This window comes from Arvicanthis niloticus, chromosome 26 (assembly GCF_011762505.2).
Source record: "Arvicanthis niloticus isolate mArvNil1 chromosome 26, mArvNil1.pat.X, whole genome shotgun sequence".
Taxonomy (NCBI): Eukaryota; Metazoa; Chordata; class Mammalia; order Rodentia; family Muridae; genus Arvicanthis; species Arvicanthis niloticus.
In genome coordinates, this window is record NC_133434.1 from 8,468,842 (window position 1) to 8,485,545 (window position 16,704).

General features: G+C 41.2%; 1 protein-coding gene and 2 pseudogenes across 2 annotated transcripts; all 3 read left to right on the forward strand.

Moving 5' to 3' along the window:
• The first annotated feature begins 6,182 nt into the window (after positions 1-6,182).
• On the forward strand, positions 6,183-9,389 carry Tmem225 (transmembrane protein 225). The gene is made up of 4 exons (XM_076924536.1): positions 6,183-6,599; positions 7,457-7,603; positions 7,875-8,009; positions 8,719-9,389. The coding sequence occupies exons 1-4, from the start codon at positions 6,422-6,424 to the stop codon at positions 8,946-8,948; spliced, it is 690 nt and encodes a 229-aa protein (XP_076780651.1). The 5' UTR covers positions 6,183-6,421; the 3' UTR covers positions 8,949-9,389.
• Positions 9,390-14,173: 4,784 nt separating this feature from the next.
• Positions 14,174-14,527, forward strand: LOC143438736 (protein Mdm4 pseudogene; annotated as a pseudogene).
• LOC143438857 (protein Mdm4 pseudogene) lies at positions 14,525-16,023 on the forward strand (annotated as a pseudogene). The gene has a single exon (XR_013107425.1). The product of XR_013107425.1 is annotated as a protein Mdm4 pseudogene (transcript).
• The last annotated feature ends 681 nt before the right edge of the window (positions 16,024-16,704 follow it).

The window sequence follows — 16,704 nt, forward strand, 5'->3', positions numbered from 1 at the left end:
GTGGTTGGTGGGGGCACATCTTCATAGAAACAGGAGGATGGGGGATGGGATAGGGGGTTGCTGGGTGGGAGGAAATGGGGAAATTTCCTCTACTTTGTTACCTTTTGTGTTCTCTGGCCAGGTTATCTCACTTCTCTAAGCCAAGGTGTCTTCATCAGCAATATTGATATAAAATGAAGTTTATTCTATTTCAAGTTTTTATATTTTTGAAAGCCACACAAGAAATATGCAAAATTTGTTCTTGACAATGCTAGGATTAAAAAAGCATGCACCACTTCAGCCAGCATCTATAACACCTTCTTAAATATGGAAATACAAAACAATTAATCTCTTCAGTCATCCTTGAGGAATGCATCACATAAAAACAAAATCACCAAAACTGAAAAAAAAAATATGCAAAGAGTTATTTTATAAAATATGAAGAGATTAACATAAATATGCCGCTATTAGTAGCAGTCCTTAGGTATCTTCTGGAAAAGACAACAATGAGAACATGAAACCATCTAGTTCCTCAGACTCCATCTCATTTCAGGATCCACTGATGTATAACAGGCGAACACGAACATGACCCATACATCACAGGGACATGTCAAAACACACTTGACACAATGAACTGTGGATCTATTAAAACTGTTTCTAACTGCTCATACTACCAATTATACGTAACATGAAAATTTTTACTCCATCCACATTTTGACATGTATGCATACAAACAGAAAGGGGAAAATAATACACAAAAGCAAATGGATTGTTTCAGTAGGACAGTACTTTTTTATTTATTCTTTTTTCATGTATTATATCCTGAATGGGAATGTGGTTCCTCCCCCACCCCCGTCCAGTCCAACCCCAATCCCACGATGCCCCCCCCCATCCACTCCTCCTCCATTTCTTTTCAGAAAAGGGCAGACCTCCCGTGGATATCAGCCAAATATGGCATTTCCAATTGCAGTAAGACTAAGCACCACCCTTCATACTAAGGCTGGAGGAGGCAACGGGTCCTCCAGGAGGAGGAAAAAAAAACGGTCCCAAAGGCAATTAAAAGAGTCGGGGACAGCCCCTGCTCCCACTGTTAGTCCCACAAGGTACACAACCATAACATTGATTCAGAGGGCCTAGGTCAGACCCATGCAGGCTCCCTGATGGTAAGTTCATCCAGGTTATTTGAGTCTGCGGTCTTTCTCTGGTGTTCTTGACCCCTTTGGTTCCGGCAGTCCTTGCCCCGTACCTTCCTCAGGCTTCCCCAAGCTTCATTGAGCCTTCGCAGGACCAAAAGCCTCTCCTCCCATTGATGCCTGACAAGACCATCCCCTCTGCTATATATGCGGCTGGAGCCATGGGTCGCTCCATGGGTCGCTCCATGTGTACTCTTTGCTTGGTGCTTTAGTCTCTGGGAGCTCTGGTGGAGGGGGATCTGATTGGTTGATATTGTTTTTTCTTCCTGTGGGGTTGCAAGCCCCTTCAATTCTTTCAGTCCTCTCTCTCTCTCTCTCTCTCTCTCTCTCTCTCTCTCTCTCTCTCTATCTCTCTGTCTCTCTCTCTCTCTCTCTCTCTCTCTTTCTCTCTCTCTCTCTCTCATACATTAGTACACTTGTTGATGTTTTCAGACATATTACAAGAGAGGATCAGATCCCATTACAGATGGCATTACAGATGGTTGTGAGCCACCATGTGGTTGCTGGGAATTGAACTCAGGACCTCTGGAAGAACAGTCAGTGCTCTTAACAGCTGAGCCATCTCTCCAGCACACCCCCCCCCACACACACACACACCTTCAGTCCTTTCTCCCACTCCTCCATTGGGGACCCCATGCTCAGTCCAATGGTTGGCTGCGAGCATCCCCCTCTGTATTTGTCAGGCTCTGGCAGAGCCTCTCAGGAGACAGCCATATCCGGCTTCTGTAAAGAAAAAGAAAAGATTGGGTAACTTATCAGAGAGTTCCGGCCTGGGAAGATCAGGTATTTCTCTCTCAGATGCCATTTATTGACTGTAGCTCTTGACCTACAGCAGTGGTTCTCAGCCTGTGGGTTGAGACCCCCCCTTTTTCATGACCATAGCAAAATTACAGTTATAAAGTATGAACAAAAATAATTTTATAGCTGGAGGTAACCACAGCATAAGGAGTTGCATTAGGAAGGTTGAGAACCAGAGTTAGAGGGTAGGGCCTTATGAGGTTTTCTTCAATCCACACTGGGATATCAACTGATGATGTCATTGTTTAGGAAGGTCCTGTTTGGGTAACCATAGTATTCAGGGGTCATGAGCACAGCTTCTCTGTCATATATAGAAGACACTGTCTATAGCAGACACCCTGGTCCTCTGGCTCTTATGACCTTCCCGCCACATTTTCAATGATGTTCCCTGAGCTTTGGGTGTTGTAGATGGATCAACCCTGGATGAGTATTCCTAGATCAGTTGTTGTCTGCATCTTGGTCAGTTGTAATTGCTGTAATGGTCTCCATCTGCTAAAAACAAGGAGCTTCTTTGGTGAGTGGTAAGAGCCGCATGCATGTATGAGCCTAAGACTAAGTATTTAGAATGTGGTTAAACAGGTATGGGATTAGAAAAGTGACATTAGTGGGTTCTCTTTAGGGTGCGTGACCTCACTAGACACAGGCAGTTGACTAGGTTTACAGTATCCACCATGAAAGTCCTTCTATTGAATGGACTTTAAGTTCAATTAGACAGCTTTGGTTACCCTCACCACAGATGTGCCACTATTGCACCATGGGGAATATCTTGCCATGCTGCTCTTTGTCGTGGTTTTATGGTGATGCAGAACTCTTGATTGCTTTGTGCTCTTTAATGGAATAATACCTTCAGACACTACCTCAGGGTAGAAGTTTCCAGAAGAATTTTTTAACCAAATGTATCCCACCAGAAAGGGGAATGAATACTCCTCCATTGCTAGTGGGATTGAAAATGTGTACAACCACTCTGGAAATCAATCTGGCCGTTTCTTAGAAAATTGGAAATAGCTCTACCTGAAGACCCAGCTACACCACTTCTGGGCATACACCCAAAAGATGTTCCACCACACCCCAAGGACACATGTTCCACTATGTTTATAGCAGCCTTATTCATAATAGCTAGAAATGGGAGACAACTGAGATGTCCCTCGACAAAAGAACAGATACAGAAAATGTGGTATATTTTCATAATGGAATACTATTTTGCTATTAAAAACAAGGACATCACAAATTCTGTAGGCAAATGAATGGAACCAGAAAATATCCTGAGTGAAGTAACCCAGACGCAAAAGGTCATGCATGGTATGTACTCACTGATAAGTGGATATTAGCCATAAAGTACAGATTACCATGATACACCCCACAGACCCCCAAAAAAAGTTAAACAAGAAGGAAGACCCAAGCAAGGATGCTTAAATCTCATTTAGAAGGCTAAAATAATAGTCATGGGAGACAGAGGGAGGGAGGGAATAGAGTCAAAGAGGGGAGAGAGACAGGGAGGGGAATGAGGAGGCAAACTAAGGGACAGGGAGAGACCTAGCATATGGGAGACTCTGGCCTCAGCCGAGATGTCTAACCGTGGGGACATGAAACTTGAAGAGTCCACCTCATGTAGTCAGGCAGGACCCCTAGTGGATGGATATCAACCAACCCACAAAACTTTTCAATCCAAAGCTTATCCTGTCTACAAGAAACACTGGGATGGAGCAGAGACCAAAGGAAAGGCCAACCAAAAAATGGTCCACCTCGAAAACCATCCCATGGACAAGCACTAATCCCTGACATTATTAATGATACTCTGTTATGCTTTCAGACAGGAGCCTAGCATAACAGTTCCCTAAGAGGCTCTACCCAGCAGAAGACTGAAACAGATGCAGATACCCATAACCAAACATTAGATGGAGGTCTGGGACACTTTTTAAAGATGTGAGGAAAGGATTGAAGGCCCTGAAGTAGATGAGAACCCCACAGGAAGACGAAAATCGTCAACAAGCCATGACCCCTGGGAGCTCTCTGAGTCTGAGCCACCAACCAAAGGGCATACAAGGGCTAGAACAAGGCCCGCAGCGCATATGTAGCAGACAGGCAGCTCAGTCTTCATGGCTGTTTTGCCTGGCCTCAGTGGGAGAAAATGTGCCTAATCAGGCTGAGACTTGGTGCGCCAGAGTGGTGAGATACCCAGGGGAGCCTTACCCTCTGAGAGGAGAAGGGGATGGCATGGGAGGAACTCTGTAAGATGGAGACCTGGAGGAGGAGGAGGAAGAGGAGGAGGAGGAGGAGGAGGAGGAGGAGGAGGAGGAGGAGGAGGAGGAGGAGGAGGAGGGTTCAGGATGTAAATTACTTATTTAATTAATTAATTACTTAATTAATAAAAATGTCCTCCACCAAAAAAATTAGTACATTGCTTTTTAATTTAGACTAAAGTAAATTCTCAAGACACAGGCAGAAAGTTTCCAGGTTCTAAGAGAAAATATTACCTCTCTCTCAGTTTCTCTTTGAAATCTCTTGTGCCAGGTCTCCATTATCCAGAAGTACTATCTTCTAGGCTTCACTAGAATGGCCAACTAAACTGTGTTCCCAGAGTTCTGGAAGTTTCTCCTATTGTAACTGCATTTCCATCCATTTCTGCTCTGACCCATTACTGTTATACACCAAAATAGGTGGTTCCCAGCATTCTTTACAGTAAACTGCCTTCATGCAGATTTACACAGAACTCCCCTCTTAAAGAACCCAAAGGAACCTAGCAGCTACTGCTCAGATACTATTGACCATCTGCCAGAGTCTCCTCAAGTGCTGTACACCTGAAGTCTTTGCTGACGTAATAATGTTTTTTTTTTTATAAAATCCTTATATGATAAAAATCATTACCTCTAAAACTGGATCATTACTGAAGGGTGGAAGAACCAAGATTTAAACTTAAGGTGCTAAGTCTTTTCTCTTAACCATAAAGTCTTACTTAGACTAAATATGATCTGGAATGTTGCCTTTTAAAGTTAAAACTATAAAGGAAATATGTTACTATCAAATAATATGTAGCCAGCTCTGGGTTGAAGAGAATGTATTTGAGGCAATTAAAGAGGCCCTTTCAGAACCCCCCCTCCCAAAAAAGGATTCTGTTATGAAATTTTAAAAAACATAGAAGGAAATTCTGTGGGTAGGCCTACATGGGTCTGCACCAGGTCCTCTGCACATGTTGTAGCTATTAGCTTGTGTTTTTATGGGACTCCTTCCTGTGAATGCAATCAGGTCTCTTTCTCTTGCATCTGTACTTTGGGACACTTTTCCTTCGGCTGGGTTTCCGGGTCCAGCTTCAATGTGAAAGTTTCTGTTTCATCTTATTGTATTTCATGTTGTCCTGTTTGGTTGTTATCGCCTTGAAGCCTTTTCTATTGAGACAAGAAGGAAGTAGATTCTGAGGAGAAGCTGGGAGGGGGGACGGAACAATAATCAGGAACCTCTATATGAGAAACAAGTATTTTCAATAAAGGGAAATTTTTTTAAACTGGAAGGAAAGAAGCAGGTCAAGACAGTTTCGTTTTTAGCTCAGCAAAAAGCATTTCGGGAGTTTTGGAGCATCCCTCTGGATGCAAACCTAGTGCATGCCACGCATGGTTTTCTCCTCAAGGACTCCACAAAATGTGTTCTCTGCCACATTACAAAGGCAGTTCTGACAGAAAATGATTCTTACACCTTATAGAAGACAGTGGGATGAAATAGCCCAGTGTAGCAGGACAATTTGTTTCTGTTTCCGAGCTTGAGTCTCCCTTGAAGGCTAATTAATAGGTTTCCTTGAGGAACCTTATTGAAGGTCCTTACTGAGGTCCTACAACACATCCAAAATGTCTAATGGGCATTACCTCTTATGGTGCCAACTAACTGATCACACATCCAAAAGACCTTGACTCATCCAAAAGACTCATCCTTTTCACAGACTCCACTGAGTGTCACTAACCTCTATACAAGCATTCCAACTGCCGTACAGGACTAGAGCTTCTTTAGTTAAACCCATCAAGTCTTTGGAGTCTATTTTTGATCTCATAGAGAGAAAAAGAGAGGGGGGAAAGAGAGAGAGAGAGAGAGAGAGAGAGAGAGAGAGAGAGAGAGAGAGAGAGAGAGAGAGAGAGAGATCAGACCTTACCACATTACAGCTTTCTCAAAGAAACTTGGTTGTTCCAATGCCCTAGGTATCAAGGTCAAGGGTCAAACCAACGGACAGAGGATTCCATGGCAGTTTGTTGCTCTGACAAGTCTGCCCTTTATATAAGAATGGTAAAAAAGAGGAAGTTATCTTTTCTGTTCTTCGGATAACTTCAGCTTCTGCCTCTACTGATGTCTCTGCCAACGTCTCTGCCGTCAGTGAGCATCCAGAGTTCATCCTGCATCTTCTGACTGATCAAATCAAAGACATGTAAAACATTAGTGGTAGTCTCTAGTAGGAATTTTTATTCACAGTGATGCACATCCCAAACAGAAGTATCCAGGCTGCCAACATATTCTTCTCCTCTGGGGCCATACTTCTGCTGGTAGCAGGACTCATCATGGAAAACTGGGTGGAGTTGGTTCCCAGACTGAGAAAGGATAAAACTACCCACAGTCCGTGGCTGGGATGCTGTCCTTCTTTTTGGCCTGAAGGTCAGAACTATGCTTTGGAAAGTGGTGGGTAGAAGAGAAATTTTCTTTGACTGAGCTGATCAACTTCAACTTTCTCAGGCAACTGTAAGCCATTTGCTGTAAAAATTTCACCATGTAGATGTTTGGGAGAAAAAATTGAGTCTCACTGGTTTAAGCGATGTTTTTTATTTGTTTGTTTTTGTTTTGTTTTGTTTTTAGTTTTGTTTGTGTTGTTGTTGTTGTTGTTTTGCTTTGGTTTGGTTTGGTTTGGTTTGGTTTGGTTTGGTTTGGTTTGGTTTGGTTTGGAGATTTTTTATTGTATTTGTTTGGTTTGGTTTGCTTTTTGTTTGTTTGGGGGTTTTTTGTTTGGTTGTTTTTTTGTTTTGTTTTGTTTTGTTTTGGCTTTTCAAGACAGGGTTTCTCTGTGTAGCCCTATCTATCCTGGAACTCACTCTAGACCAGGCTGGCCTCAAACTCACAGATATCCATTTGCCTCCACCTTAAAGGCATGAGCCACCACCTTGGCTTAAGCACTGAACTTTTGATAAACCTGATCAGTAGCAGTAGGGTAGCTGAACACAAGGGGGTATGAAGAAAATGACTGGCCTAAAGGATAATGGATTTTAGCACACTAGGAGCAGATGGGCTGGTACAATACAAAATGAGTTATAAAGATTCTCATAAAGACACTAAATTTCTGCTGGTTTGGTTTTTCTGTCTCAAATACACTGCCTCTTTATTCTTTACTCCCTTTCTCTCCTCTGTATTCTGATTTTTTTTTTTTTTGACCCTCATGAAAGTTTGACCTACACGATTGTGGAAATGGGTCTGGAAGAAATGTATATCCTTCTCTCAATCTAGTTTCTGCTTCCCAACAGAAAGCCTGGAGTCGATCCGACAGATGATGATGATAACGCTCAACATTGCCATCTACCTAAACCTGATCATAGGTCTGCAGTTCACCTACATGATTTCTCAAAATAAGTGTGCGCATCTCTTTGTTGGCTTCCTGAGTTTCTTCGCAGGTAACTTCCTGGCTCCGTTGGAATGGATGGAAGTCATGATGGCTTGCGGGTTTCAGTCTGCAATCTTTACATAGCTAAGCTTTCCAATTCTCTGACTCAAGGGGACATGTTGTTTCTGAATTAGATCTATCACTAACTTAGGCTCACTCTGTGGAATAGCTGTGCTGGCCGAGATAGGTTGTTCCTATCACCATAGGATGAATGGGAGTGAAGACTTGACTGATGGTTTTAAACTTCCCCAAAAATCAAACTTTTCCTTTTTGGACACTAGGTTGCCTTTTGTTCTATGCAATTATTGTGTATCATCACAAGCTAAATAAAGGACAGTATGTGTACTACGTTAATTACAAGATGAAATGGATAGCTTTCACTGTCTACCTAACGATCGCCCTCTTTCTGACCTGTGGTGAGTATCCTCCCCACCCCAGGGCCCTTAAAGAGAGACAAGGGTCAGTCAACATCCAGGGAGAGGAATAGAAAATAACAAAAATGGAGAATCAGCGAATATACCAAAGCCTGTACTTTAAAAAAAATGAAAACTCACCTGGACTAACTCTCTAAATAGAGTTCTTAGTAGCAGAAAGCTGAAATTGGTCATGATACTCTATGTATGCCTGCCTCCAGGAGCATTCCTTGTCTTCTCCTTTTCAGTGCTTTTAGTACCTTTCCAGCTTAAGGGCAGATATAAATCATGAAAGACACCACCAATGACAATGGCAATGGCTGAGAACAGGTATTTGATTATGTTAACAGAAGACCAGGGATCCAAGGAAAACAATGTAGTGCCAATGTAATTACAAGACAGCTATCAGCAGTAGCTGATACCAGAGAGACCCACCAAGATAGGGGGTCCCCTTCTCCTGGGAAGCCTTAGAATTTTATAAGAATTGCACTTTCCCCCAAGGAACCCAGGCAGAAGCACCCCTTCATTCAGAGTGAGCCCTCCCAAGGGAGCTGAAAATCACTGAAGCTACTGTGGGAATATTCCACTCCCTCAGACTAAAGCTGAGAAGTATTCACAAAGTTCAGTGGTCAGAGTCTTCTAAATGCTTTGAAGGAAGTGATCTTCCATCTCTGCATGGTACACTAATCCTCCCTTTCTTCTCTGTCTCTAGGTATCTTCTGTTTCATACAGACCACGAATAGATGTGCATGCATGAAATTCTGTGTGCCCCATACAGAAAGTAAAGACCAAGAGATGACCGAGAGTACAATCCAAGTTATCTCACTACCACCACGATCCGAAATGCCCCGGAGCATTGTCCATGTGCACACTGTGTCCTCAAAGGATGGTTCCGTGCCCAGATCACAAATTCAAGCACGGCGTGTAACCTGGGCACTATGACTTGACCATCTGTACCTTTCAGTACTACCTGACATTGTTCTGGAATTATCTGTGTGTTTTTAATTATTCATTTGTGTATGGCAATGAAAGATTCAGAAAAAAAAAGTCTGTTTTTAAATCCTGGCCTGATAAACAATTTCCTCTAATTTGTTATTAATATAAAAACCTGAAATAAATAGTATTTGCTGCACTGTTAACTCTATAACAGTATGGAACGCTTTCTTTTCTAATTTTACTGTGTAATGTTTTGAACATATTGATGGGAAGACAAAGCAATATGATAAACACCCATGGACACGTCACTCTATGAATTTTCAAATTTATGTCATTTATTATTTCCACATTTCTATTGGAAGAGTTTTTTTTTTTACTTAAAAATTATGTTCCTCTAGACATTTTCCTAATTTCGCCTTTATTTCCCATAATAAAACAGTTTTCAGGATGGCTGGCTGGTGATTTTTACATTACATTCTCATTTCTACTTTAATGTTGCGATATAAATGATGTCTAACTAACTTTCTAAGTGTTTAGAGAAATGGTATAGGAGCAGGACACAGTGGCAAAGATAAGCTAGGATGGGACCAGAGGCAAAAGCAAGACTAAGTTCATCACCTTTGTGAAACAAGTGTCTCTACCCAACTTTCCCATACCAATGTGACAAGTCCACATCATTGGCTACCGATGGCAGCATTTCCTGTTAAAATAAGCACGTAAACATGAACTAAACATTTCAGATGCTTCATCTGCGTTAAAGACAGGCTTCATCCAGGTAATGAGAGCATCACATTATGTTTGTGGAGATGCAAAACGTTCTGAGACAAGCACTAAACTATTCGGGGCTGTTTGTCAACCCCGCTAATCACTATTTAGATCAATGTTTGTATCAAGCCTAATATTTTTGAGACTGCAAGACATCTCACACAATGAATTACCAAGTTGCTTATACAGCAAGCAGGTCTATGGTATACATGGCATAATTTGATTAGAGATATGATATATATACATATATATATATATCATATATGTGTATTTTTAAATTTCTTGAGAAATCTTGTGGGGAAGGGGAAGCACCAGTGTGCTTCTCTTTGTACTCCACAGTGTTACATTTGTGGCAGCAACCAAACGACTAAGCACCCCCTCTTACAGGGTCTCCCAAATAGATCTTATACGTTTTATACTCTATCTAACCATTTGAAAAACAGACGATCAGCAGTCGTGTAAAACAGTGGATGCCGATGGGCATGTCTGAAACAAGTTGCTTTAACCTCTCAGCACTGTTCGCCGTTTGCCCTTTTCTCCTGTCTATCTACACATCATAGTGCATTGTTTCATGGCTGTTACTTGACAAATCGTTTTGTCGCTGGTCTCTGACTACTTAGAAGAACCAATTTTCAAGACTTGAACTAGGACTATTTTTGTCTTCGATTCTACTCAGTTTCTCTTTGAGGTCATTTTCCCCAGGCTTGCTCTGTAGGAAGTGATTTTCTAGCAGCAGTTTTCATTATTCATATTACGTGATATAGTTATTATTTAAAATACTGCCTGTGTTGTTTTTTTTTAAGTATGCGCTAGACATCCCACCAAGCTTTGGGTGCTGAAGCTTGTGTCACTGGCAAACCAAATGTAGTAAGATAATAGCTAACCAGCCTAAAGTGAATAAGGTGCTATCAAAACAGTGTCACTTTCAGTGCCGTGGAAGACTGCACAGACAAAAAGGAAAGTGCATTTGAAGTTGGCAAGATCACCAGTAAAACCGTAACAGGCAGATAACAATGGACGGACAGCAGGCAGCTGAATATGAACACATTACTCGACCTGTCGGGCTTGAGTGTTAACAGTCAGTGGAAGGAGGAGAAAATGAATGTGAATTCTAAAGCAGCCGTCCCATCTATACTGTAGACTATGCTGTTTGTGCAGAAGTAAATAGTTTGGAAGGTTATTATTTGGGCATGGAAACATTGGAAAGGAAGACAATATTCAAACATTGGTGATGAAAGATTTTTTTTTTTTTATTCGCACATAAACCTTATTTCAACAGTTAGGACCCTTTGGGTTTTCTGGTTACTTTGTTCTGAGTACCCCCACTTTCTAACACTTTTGAAGATTACTGGGGAAAGTGAAACAATGTATCATGTTACTGTAAATTCCTAATTGTCCTAAACTTTGTTCTTTCTGTTACTGCTCCACTTGGTTTTCCATGATCAAATAGCTGAAATCCAAAGATTAAAAAGAAAATTTTAACATAAGCAAGGAAACACAATTAAAATGCATGATATCTCTTCATAAATCCTAGAGATCAAAACCTGAAAAGTCCTTCTTTTTTTACCAAGTAGAAAAACATTAATTTATTGATTTTCAATGTCTTCCAATATTGAAACATCTCATTTCACTGTACCTACTGATATTACTCATTACTCACATGAAGGATAAAATCATTTTTCCTGTCTTAAAGTTCTTCTTAAATGAGATGACATAACAGCATTCCAAGGTTAGTAGACTGTTTTCCAGGTATGGCAGACCTTAGTGCCTACAAAGGCCAATCCTTGTGGGAAACACCCAGCACACCCTGATGAAGTAAAGGCTCCAGACACAAAGCTAGAAAGCACGACTGAATGTGACAGTCTAGGGAACAAGCTGGTGACCAGGGGAAAGTATTCATGGGGTAGCTGGTACAGGTCCTCATCTCACCCCCATTCCCCAATAGCTGCACTTCTCTGACTTTGTCCACTACAGTGGGAGAACAGAGATTTAATTTTTGCAAAAAATCTGATCAGAAAAAGACGACGACCTGGGAATACCATATACAGTGGGAACATGTGAAGCTTAAAAGTGAGGCTTATTTTAAAACTCTCTTGTTTCCTCTTGCACAGAGTGTGACTAGGTAACTACACACTCACATCCATTAACCTCCAGTTCTGAAATAGCAGAACTCAAAATTAAGAGACTTTTTTTCTACAAACTGAATAGAACTAGACATACTTGCATAAACTGTAATAACGTACCACATTATCACTCATAGGTGGGATATAGCAAAGTCAACCTCATAGAACTTGAATGTAGGAGTCACCAGAGGCAAGATTGGGAAGAAAGAGGGCCAGAAAGTAGTTGATCGATGAATACTGACAGTTAGATAAGGTGAAGTTCTGGGGTACTTTTTTAGAGTAAATTGAATGTGTATAACTTCAATGTAAATTTCAAAAACCTGAGAGACCACATCAAACCTCTCTACCCAGCCATATCCTCAACATCTTTCTCCAGGGTCTAGCCCTGTAAGTCTGACTTACTTTCTCTTCCACATACCATCCACAAGCCCCAATCTCCAGTCCAGGTCCCACATTCAGTACCCCAGCCCAGTCTGAGCATCTAGGTCTGATTTACAACCCACAAGCCCCTACCGCTGCATATCCAACCGGTCCACCCAGCCAGATCTATCCCCATACTCCAGGTTTGGAGTGGGATGCACATCCTGCACAGCAGCTCAGTTCTCTCTGTCCACCTGACTTTATACCAATATCTAAGCCCAACCCAACCAAACATCCTGTCTTCTACTGCAAACTGATCTGTCCATATCAAACACAGAACTGACAAAGTCCAGAGGTCCAGATCTCATCCTAAAAGTACAATTTAAAGATCAAGGCAGTGCCTCTCCCTCTAAAACATACTGGTCATGTAGAAATGTGCAAAAGCAAGAATTACACAGATGACACAATACAAGATTTAAAAAGAGCAGTCATAAACTTCATTTAAAAGTTCAAGGAGTTTAAAGAAGCCATGAAAAAAAACAATAAAATTAAAAAGAAAGAGATCAAGGAAAATAAACACCTGAGTGATGGCCAAGAAGTTACACAAGTAGGGTGATGGACATGATAAGACAGCCCAGGATGGGAACATGGGACTAAATAAAAACAAAAACACTATCGTGGGCTTAAGCTGACTGAAGACGGAATTGGAAAGCCCCAGGATCCAACTGGAAAACTCAAAGGGAAGCCTGACAGGTGCATCAAGCAGAATAGACAATAGCAGGACCTCAAAGACAATACACAAGATTTAGACCAAATAAGAAATATGAAAATAATCATAAACACAGGAAAAGAACGTACTGGAAATGTAAAGAGACGACCTTTGAATTGTATGCATAGAAAAAAAAAAAAAAAAAAACAAGTCAACTTCCCCAAACATCTGAATAAAGATACAAGAATCATGCAAAACCCCAAGTAGACAAGACTGGAAAAGAATATTTCTACAGCACTCTGTAGTTAAAACATAATAAATAAAATTTGTAATGCATTTACTATACTCCTAAAAAATGTTAAGACAAAGTATTCTGACCTTCCCTGTGCCAAAAAACAAACAAAAAAAAATACATAAATAAACTAGTGGTGAACATGAGATATGAGTTAGTGTATATGTTAGTTAGCTAGATTTAGTAATTTTCCAATATGTTTATACATATATAAATATATAGAGACTTCAAAATATTATGTTGGACATATTGGTAAATATATACAATTTATGTCAAATTTTTAAAATTTTAGGAAATGTTTGGTATTTGGTTGTTTTGGTGCTTTTGGTGTAAGAAATAAAGTAAATGGAACTTGAGAGGGCTGGCTAACGGTCACTGGTATCTGAGAAACAGCTGCTAGGTTCCTTTCAGGTCTTTAAGAGGGGAATTCTACGTAAATCTGCATGACTGTAATTCACTGGAAAGTACTCCAGGGAACCACCTAGGAATCTTTTAAGAGTATTCTCCTTTGCTTCTTTATCCCATCAGAATAGTAAGATTTCAAAGAGTCAAGAAGCAGATGCGACTCTAAGTTGCTTCCAGTTGTGGAAGTACTTCCCCTGAGAAGCACGAGTCTTGGTATGACTCAAATCATTCAACTCACTAAAGGAATACACTGAGGTTGGACTTCAAGTGCAATAACAAGCGCTATCATTTCTCTGCCCATGTCATCCATAGACTCAAAAGACAGACCGCAGCTGCTGTAGCCAGCTGTTCACAAAACTAAGAATTTGGCTTCATGGGTCCCAGCCGTCTCTCTGTTGGCTTCTACCTTAGGGACAACATTTGAAAAGCTTGAAAGAAATGTATTGTGCGGCAGGCAGTTTCAAAATGCTGTGTAGGCCTTAGGATCTACAACTGCCACCCCCTCCCCCAGCTAGGAGTGGGGAACGACTCATAGAGCTGCCCTAAGTTTTCTAACCGCAGAATCTTCACTGACAAAATGACATCACATTCCACCTCTGCCCAGTGTTCGGCATCTAACAGTGCTTGCAGAATTTCTTCAGAATAAATCAGTCAGCAGGTATGACCAGAACTGCAGCTTTTGAAGATTTTGCAAGCAGCACCGCTCAGGGTGAAATATTCGCCATGAAAGAAGTAATGTACTATCTAGGCCAGTATATAATGGTGAGGCAGCTCTATGATCAACAGGATGGTATACTGTGGTGGAGGTCTTTTGGGAGATCTACTTGGATGTCAGAGCTTTTCTGTGAAAGGTCCAAGCCCTCTCTATGACATGCTAAGAAAGAATCTTGTTACATCAGCCTCTGTTAACACAGGGTTGCCTGTGTTCTAGAACTGACAGTTGAACCGCCATCTGAGGAGGTCCTGGAGGATCACACTATGGATATTCCAAGTCAAGATCAATTGAAGCACGGTACAGCAGAATACTCCAATCCCAGAAAAAGAACTGAAGAAGAAGACATTCACACACTGCCTACCTCACGACGTAAACGCCAAGATTCCAGAGCAGATGAAGACTTGATAGAACATTTATCTCAAGACGAGACGTCTAGGCTTGACCTTGATTTTGAGGAGCGGGATATTGCTGGCCTGCCTTGGTGGCTTCTGGAGAATCTGAGAAACAACTATATACCTAGAAGTAACGGCTCAACTGATTTACAGACAAATCAGGATATAGGTACTGCCATCGTTTCAGACACTACGGACGATTTGTGGTTTTCAAATGAGACTGTGTCAGAGCAGTTAGGTGTTGGAATAGAAGTTGAAGCTGCTAATTCTGGGCAAGCAAGTGAAGTAGGGAAAACAAGTGACAAGAAGATGGTTGAAGTAGGGAAAGATGGTGATCTTGAGGAGTCCAAGTCCTTAAGTGATGATACTGATGTGGAAGTTACTCCTGAGGATGAGTGGCAGTGTACGGAATGCAAGACGTTTAATGCTCTAAGCAAGATGTACTGTTTTCGTCCCTGGTCCTTGATGAAGGATTGTTCTTCGGATTGTTCTGAATTAGCTCATTCTCTCTCTGCATCTAATATCTCTGCCATACCTGAAAAGAAGAAGGACAATGAAGGAATCGCTGTCCCTGATTCTAGGAGAACCATTTCAGCTCCTGTTGTTAGGCCTGAAGATGAATTTCTAAAGGAGGAAAAGCCCAGGTTCGATCCTTGCAACTCAGTGGAGTTTTGGGATTTGGCTCATGGCTCGGAAAGCCAAGAGATCATTTCAAGCACGAGAGAGCAAACAGATATTTTTTCTGAGCAGAAAACGGAAACAGAAAGTATGGAAGATTTCCAGAATGTCTTGAAGCCGTGCAGCCTATGTGAAAAAAGACCTCGGGACGGGAACATTATTCATGGGAAGACGAGCCATCTGACGACATGTTTCCAGTGTGCCCAGAGACTGAAGAAATCTGGGGCTTCGTGTCCTGCTTGTAAGAAAGAGATTCAGTTGGTTATTAAAGTTTTTATAGCATAGTTGAGCTAGTTGCAAAGAAATACAAGGAGGACCAGGTTGTTTATCAAAAATCAGTATTCCTAGAGACAGAGACAGAAGATCGCCAATTTTGATGCCACTCTGGGCCATATAATGAGACCTTAGTATTAAAAGGATCAGTATTGAGCATCTTTTATAAATGTGACCCATCGCCTGTGTTTATTTATATAAGCATCTATGGAATTTTAGATTACTCTTGAGGGTTTCATTAATAAGAAGATACTTCTATCACTTTGTTCTCCTTCCAAATTGTAAACCCGAGAGGGAATAATACCAATACAAACATGGCAATGCATTCTCCTACTTGCTGCAAATTGTTGCAAGAATAATACATTAGTCGATTTAGTCTCTAAAAATAAAGAAAAAATAAACGTATTGTGCATAAATAAGCAAGTATACTTTTATCTTTTATGGGTTACTTCCTCCATAAAATAAACTTGTTGAGGAGGCACTCATGAATTTTAAGAATTCAGTAGTACTTTATTGTTAACCTTTTAAACTGGAAAGGTATCAACTTTTAAACAGAATCAAGCCCACACAACAAAAGGCCAAAATTTCATCTAATAAAGAATAGATGTCCATAAAATGGGGACAAAGGAATGCCCCCACAGAGTTCTCTAGATCACATACAAGCATTCTTGTATCCATAAATATTAATATAGCATGGATGGTGTAAATTTATAATTAGCATCTGAGTCCTGTGGCATGCTGAAGGAATGCATTATTGCGCTGTTCTCATTTTAATTGGATATTTTATTTATTTACATTTCAAATGTTATCCCCTTTCCCAGTTTCCCCTCTGGAAACCCCCTACCTAGACCCCCTCCCCCTGCTTCTATGAGGGTGTTCCCCCACCCACCCACCCACCCACCCACTCCTGTCTCCCGGCCCTGGTATTCCCCTACACTGGAGCATCAAGCCTTCACAGGACCAAGGGTGTCCCCTCCCACTGATGCCCGACAAAATCATCTTCTGCTACATATACGGCTGGAGCCACCATGGGTCACCCCATGTGTACTC